Source organism: Gopherus evgoodei, chromosome 4, assembly GCF_007399415.2.
Source record: "Gopherus evgoodei ecotype Sinaloan lineage chromosome 4, rGopEvg1_v1.p, whole genome shotgun sequence".
Taxonomy (NCBI): domain Eukaryota; kingdom Metazoa; phylum Chordata; order Testudines; family Testudinidae; genus Gopherus; species Gopherus evgoodei.
In genome coordinates, this window is record NC_044325.1 from 29,217,767 (window position 1) to 29,224,538 (window position 6,772).

General features: G+C 43.9%; 1 protein-coding gene across 1 annotated transcript; it reads right to left on the minus strand.

Annotated features, from left to right (window-relative positions):
- Nucleotides 1-4,585: 4,585 nt before the first annotated feature.
- Nucleotides 4,586-5,223, minus strand: BDKRB1 (bradykinin receptor B1). The gene is given in 5 exon segments (XM_030559423.1): nucleotides 4,586-4,685; nucleotides 4,687-4,857; nucleotides 4,859-4,950; nucleotides 4,953-5,001; nucleotides 5,003-5,223. Coding segments are annotated over 5 exon segments (633 nt in total).
- Between the last annotated feature and the right edge of the window lie 1,549 nt (nucleotides 5,224-6,772).

Consider the following 6,772-nt stretch of genomic DNA (forward strand, 5'->3'; position numbering starts at 1 on the left):
TGGGTCTTTGGCACTGAAGGACCCCCACCTCCACCGCTGAAATGCTGCCGAAGACCCAGACACTCCCCCCCACCCGGGTGCTGGCTGAGTTTAAAAAAAAAAAATTAAAAAGGCACCTAAGGCATGGAGCCCTCTTAGGTACGAGCGTGGGGCCTGATTCCTGGGAACTGGCCTAAAGCCAGCCCTGCTGGCACAAGGAAGAAAGAAGAGCAGCAGAATATGGACCCTGGACTTCAGAAAAGGAGACTTTGACTCCCCCAGGGAAATGATGGGCAGGATCCCCGGGGAGAATAACACGAGGGGGAAAGGAGTCCAGGAGAGCTGGCTGTATTTTAAAGAATCCTTATTGAGGTTGCAGGAACAAACTATCCCAATGTGTAGAAAGAATAGTAAATATGGCAGGAGACCAGCTTGGCTTAACAGTGAAATCCTTGCTGTTCTTAAACACACACAAGAAGCTTACAAGAAGTGGAAGATTGGACAAATGACCAGGGAGGAGTATAAAAATATTCCTCAGGCATGCAGGAAAATCAGGAAGGCCAGATCACACTTGGAGTTGCAGCTAGCAAGAGATTTTAAGAGTAATAAGAAGGGTTTCTTCAGGTATATTAGCAACAAAAAGAAAGTCAAGGAAAGTGTGGGCCCCTTACTGAATGAGGGTGGCAGCCTAGTGACAGAGGATGTGGAAAAAGCTAATGTACTCAATGCTCGTTTGTTTGTTTTTGTTTTTGTTGCCTCTGTCTTCACGAACAAGGTCAGCTCCCAGATTACTGCACTGGGCAGCACAGATTGGGGAGGAGGTGACCAGCCCTCTGTGGAGAAAGAAGTGTTTCAGGACTACTTAGAAATGCTGGATGAGCACAAGTCCATGGGACCAGATACGTTGCATCCGAGGGTGCTAAAAGAGTTGGCGGATGTGATTGATTGCAGAGCCATTGGCCATTATCGCTGAAAACTCATGGCGATCAGGGGAGGTCCCAGATGACTGGAAAAAGACTAATGTAGTGCCTATCTTTAAAAAAAAAAAAGGAAGAGGATCCAGGGAACTAAAGGCCAGTTCAGCCTCACCTCAGTCTCTAGAAAAATCATGGAACAGGTCCTCGAGGAATCAATTCTGAACCTCTTAGAGGAGAGGAAAGTGATCAGGAACAGTCAGCATGGATTCACTAAGGGCTCTAAACCAGGGCAAGTCATGCCTGACTAACCTAATTGCCTGCTATGACGAGATAACTGGCTCTGTGGATGAGGGGAAAGCAGTGGATGTGTTATTCCTTGACTTTAGCAAAGCTTTTGATACAATCTCCCACAGTATTCTTGCCAGCAAGTTAAAGGAGTATGGGCTGGATGAATGGACTAAAGGTGGATAGAAAGCTGGCTAGATCGTCGGGCTCAACGGGTAGTGATCAGTGGCTCCATGTCTAGTTGGGAGCCAGTATCAAATGGAGTGCCAGTTTTGTTCAATATCTTCATTAATGATCTGGAGGATGGCGTGGACTGTACCCTCAGCAACTTTGCACATGACACTAAACTGGAAGGAGTGGTACATACACTGGAAGGTAGGGATAGCATACAGAGGGACCTAGACAAATTAGAACATTGGGCCAAAAGAAATCTGCACTTATCCTGCTGAACCTCATCAGAGTCATGTACTTAGGATGGAAGAATTCCATGCGCTGCTACAGACTAGGGACCAAATGGCTAGGCAGCAGTTCTGCAGAAAAGGACCTAGGGGTTACAGTGGACGAAAAGCTGGATATGAGTCAACAATGTGCCCTTGTTGCCAAAAAGCCAAACAGCATTTTGGGCTGTATAAGTAGGGGCATTGCCAGCAGATTGAGGGATGTGATCATTCCCCTCTATTCGGCATTCGTGAGGCCTCCTCTGGAGGACTGTGTCCAGTTTTGGGCCCCACACTACAAGAAGGATGTGGAAATATTGGAAAGAGTCCAGCGGAGGGCAACAAAAATGATTAGGGGGCTGTATCATATGACTTGTGAGGAGAGGCTGAGGGAACTGGGATTGTTTAGTCTGCAGAAGAGACGAATGAGGGGGGATTTGATAGCTGCTATCAACTACCTGAAAGGAGGTTCCAAAGAGGATGGATCTAGGCTGTTCTCAGTGGTAGCAGATGACAGAACAAGGAGTAATGGTCTCAAGTTGCAGTAGGGGAGGTTTAGGTTAGATATTGGAGGGGGGGGAAACTTTTTCACTAGGTGCGTGGTGAAGCACTGGAATGGGTTACCTAGGGAGGTGGTGGAATCTCTTTCCTTAGAGGTTTTTAAAGTCAGACTTGACAAAGCCCTGGCTGGGATGATTTAGTTGGGGATTGGTCCTGCTTTGAGCAGGGGCTTGGATTAGATGACCTCCTGAGGTCCCTTCCAGCCATGATTTTCTATGATCTGTAATGCAAGCAGAAATAGGAGCCAGAAGCCAGAGGCTTTTACATCTGCTTTATGCCTTTATAAATAAACGCTTTGCTTTTCCCTCATTGATATTGGGGATTAAATCTATTGTCTGAGACTCCACTAAGTACCGTATAAAACCATTTATATTTGTCAGCCTGTGCCTGTCCTACAGGGGTACATGACTGAAGAGAAATTTCCGTGCTGCTCAGTGCTGATTTGGGATATAATTACTATTTAGTGTGGTAACACCTAGGGATTCCAATTGTAGACTAGGACCCTATTGTACTAGGTGCAGTACAAACACAAAACTGCCTTTTTCCCCCACAGAACCAACAATCAAAGTATAAGATGACATAACAAATGCAATAGACAGGGAGCACAGGGGAAAAATGAGACACAATACATTTTAATTTTGATTTATACCAACAACAATAAAAGTGCATATCCAGAGCTCTGGGTGTCTTTACCAGATATTAAGAATATAGTAAACTATTATGGAAACACAGGCAACAGGTACAGATTACTTCATCTAGACTTTGGAGAAAAATCAAAAGAATCCTTCTCTAGCTGCTAAGCCTTTGAATGGAGTCCTGGGTCATATTAGCAAAGTACTAGAGTATGAGCTTCAGCCTGGTGCATAGAAACATAGCTCCATGGACCAGAGTGAGCTCCCTTGATTTACATCAGCTGAGGATCTGGTCAGAGATTCTCTTTAACGGCACAGTTCATCTTTGCAATATTACAAATAATGTAGAAAACTACTCACCTGAATAGCCCCAATGAAGCAAGTGTGACTACTTGCTGGAGTAGAGTTATTCAGCTACTGGAGTCAAGTTACATAATCAAATATTTAAGGCTAGGATTTCCAAGAGAGTCTAAGTGAATTAGGTTCCCAGTGCCATTGAGTTCACTTTGAAAATCTCAGCCTACATCTGTGTAAGATTGGCCCCCAAAAAGGCCATTTGTGTGTGTGGTGTTTTAAACAAGTCAGGTGCACTCACCTTATGGAATACTTTCATGTAGTGTACAATATTTATGTATCAAAGATATTAGAAACAACTGTCAAACATGTCATCACTAAGACCATTAGTAAAAATAGCAAAGATTAAAAATAACAGAGCCACATCCTTAGCTGGTATAAACTGTCATAATTCCTTGGAGGTACACAGATATATACCATCTGTGGATCGACTCCATATTTACATCTACCTGTTTGTAAGCATTGTACAGTTTCACACACTGCAGTTCAGGTGTATATAGTGGTTAATACTGAACTTTACCAGGTGGTCAATAGACATGATGCAGTATTATTTTTAACCCTTTGGTAATTTTTCATAGGTAGACCATTGTTCTGATTTCCAGTTTGAGGGATTTTCCTTTCCCATGACTGATAAATGAACCAGCTTAGATCAACGGTGTTTTTCCATGGTCTCTCTAAGAAGCTATCCAAGCAGAATGTGACATAAGGACTAACTACCTTTTTTGCTGTGGTACAGTGCAGATGGCATCTTAACTTTCATGCATGACAACTTGGTGGGCTCCTCATCAACTCTTGAAACTTTCCTCTTTGCTATCTACCTGTGTTTGATAGCTAAATTCTGTAATTTTTGTCTTCCTGTGAGCTAACTACTCAGTTGCAGAGGCTGTGCTGGGTTTTGTGACCAGAGCGGATTTTAAAGCATCCTTCCAATAGCTGTTGCATAAGAGTTTCTCTTGGATGACACTATGTTAATCATCTATAGTGGGTAAAAAATTGGTATTTGTTCATTTGGACACATAGCATAGCAGTTGAAAAACCATGGAGAAATAATTAACCAACAGGATTTATTCTAGTTAAATATGCATTAAATATTTACAGGCTGAGCTAATCCTGAGTAATTCATGTTAATCTCTTTAATATCTGAGAAATGTGACATCAAAATGAAGCAGAATTCTTGTGTTAAGATAACTTGTTTCAAGCTGGATGTAAAATATGAAGATTTCTCTTGAGGTGCTAGGCCTTTTCAAGGAAATGAGCTGGGAATAAATGGTATATAAACTTTAAAAACCTTCTCCCTGCAGCACTTCCCAACAAATACGTAAATCCCAGGTTTAAGGCAACATTTGGGGGAAGCAGGAGAAATTTAGGAGCCAAAATTGAACAACTTATCTCAGGAACAGCCCTTGTCAGTTTCCATTCCTCAGTAAGAAAACAAAAATGTGATAGTCCAGCAGAAAAGAAATGTAAGCACAACCGTGAAGATCAGCATGGTGGCTGTTGTGTCCTTGTGGTCCCTTGACCTCTTGTGTTTTCTCATAGAGGATGAACGATGGGCAGTTAAAGATGATTGTTATAGATGGCAAAGCAAACCCCATGATGTTTAATGTCAGGTGAGCAGTTGTTTCCCATAGTTTGCTGGGGAAGACTAGGGTGCAGGAGAAGATATTCAAGTCTTGTAGATATTTCAGACCAAAACATAAATGTTATATTGCTCAGACTTCTAGAGACCCAGGCCAGCAGACAGATTGCTTTAGCCTGAGCATTACTTTTAGTTTCCCTCTGCTTTTCAGGGTCTGAATGAAAACTAAATAGCAATCCATGCTGATTGCCACTAATGAAGATGGTGGTGTATGCGTTCATCTTGATAGATGTGTTTGGTGCTATGACAAAGGAAGTACCAAATGACTAGCTGTATTTATTTCTGATGGTCTGAGCCCAGAAAGGGAGGTGCACAAGGAAGACCACATCAGCAGCTGCTAGATTTAGAAGGTAGATTTTAGCACCCTTATGTAGTAAACAAACAGAAATGCCACATAGTTCAAAGAACACCTGCACCATAGACTGTGTCAACGTACGGTGATACTATACAATACACAACATCCCACCACTCTAAATCTGGACAGTGTTAAATTGCTCTCATTTTCACTCTGGCTTGAGGAAATGAAGGTCTGATGGAGCACTTGTGCCATTTGTATTACTCTGAAGTAAATATGAATGTCATTGGCATACTTGAGTAGAACTGTGCTTTGAAAGAAGAAAAAGGGATGGGGTCACCTACAGGCAGGGAACTCTGAAAACATTCTCCAAGTAGTGATTCATGATGGCTTATTTTCTACTAAAAATTCCTTCTAGGTCATCCAGTTTTTATAAGCTACATCTGTGTGAGTCAGAGATCATATGCCTAGTACTAACACAAGCTAAACTCCCTTCCCAGTCTGTGCTATTTCCTCTTTAAACTGACACTGTTTCCAAGCGCACAACAGAAAGAAAGGGCCCATTTAGTATGTGTCATAACATACAGCCCTCTCAAGCTGAGGGCAGGAATAGATGTGGCAGTGAACCACAGAAATATCCACCCCTGATTAGGATGTAAGGGGGGCTCAATGAATGCCATTAGTAGATGCCTAATTACTACAAACCGTGCTGAGGTTTAGCAGAGTCTGTCTCTGTACTGACAGATGTATACAGATGGGCTTCTTTTTTAAAATTTTTAATAAGGAAGGCCCTAGCTTGATGACCCTGGAGACTAAGCTCTAACTACAGTACTGGGCTTACTCACACAAGTTTCCTGGGGTTAAGCCCAACCCACCTTGCCCTGCCAATGTGCCTCATCCTCAGGAGCGGCGCCAGGGTTTTTGGTGCCCTAGGCGGGGGTCCTTCCATGCTCCTAGTCGTTGGCAGCAATTCTGCGGGGGGGGGGTCCTTCTGCACCCCTGGTCTTCGGGGCACTTCGGCAGCAAGTCCCGGAGCTAGAGAAGGACCCGCCTCAGAATTGCTGCCGATGACCCAGAGCGCAGAAGGACCCCCCCACCGCCAAATTGCCGCCCTCCCAAATCCTGGCGCCCTAGGCTACTGCCTAGGTCGCCTAAATGGAAGCACTGGCCCTGCTCATCTTGCTCTGGAGAATGGGCACAATTTTGCATCTTGCTGAGATGTAGCCACTTTAGAAGTGCCTAGGGGCCCTGAAAACAGCAGATCTCCCCATCAGGGAATGTCATATGCAAAGGGGATTCCTTGGATGAGCCAGTGCAACTGGTTCTGTATTGCCCCCACAACCACCAGCATGGTCCAGGGAGATGGGGGAGTGATCAGTTGACAACTGCAATCAGGCTGGTCTTGGTTGCAATGGTAGCCAAGTGTATACTAGAGCAGCCCTAAAGTTGCAGTAATTTACTCTAGGTGCCAGGTAGACCTCCCAATTTTTCCCAGGAGATAATGACCTACAGCCACCCTTTTCTGCTTCCCTTACCCTGATCCATTCCTGTGCTGAATATATTTTGGGCAGGATCTCTCTGCTAGGTCTAGTGACATCATAACCCTCCCTCCAAACTCCTTCCTACTCCTTCCTCAAACAGTCGGAACTTAGGATGATGGACTGTGCACCATG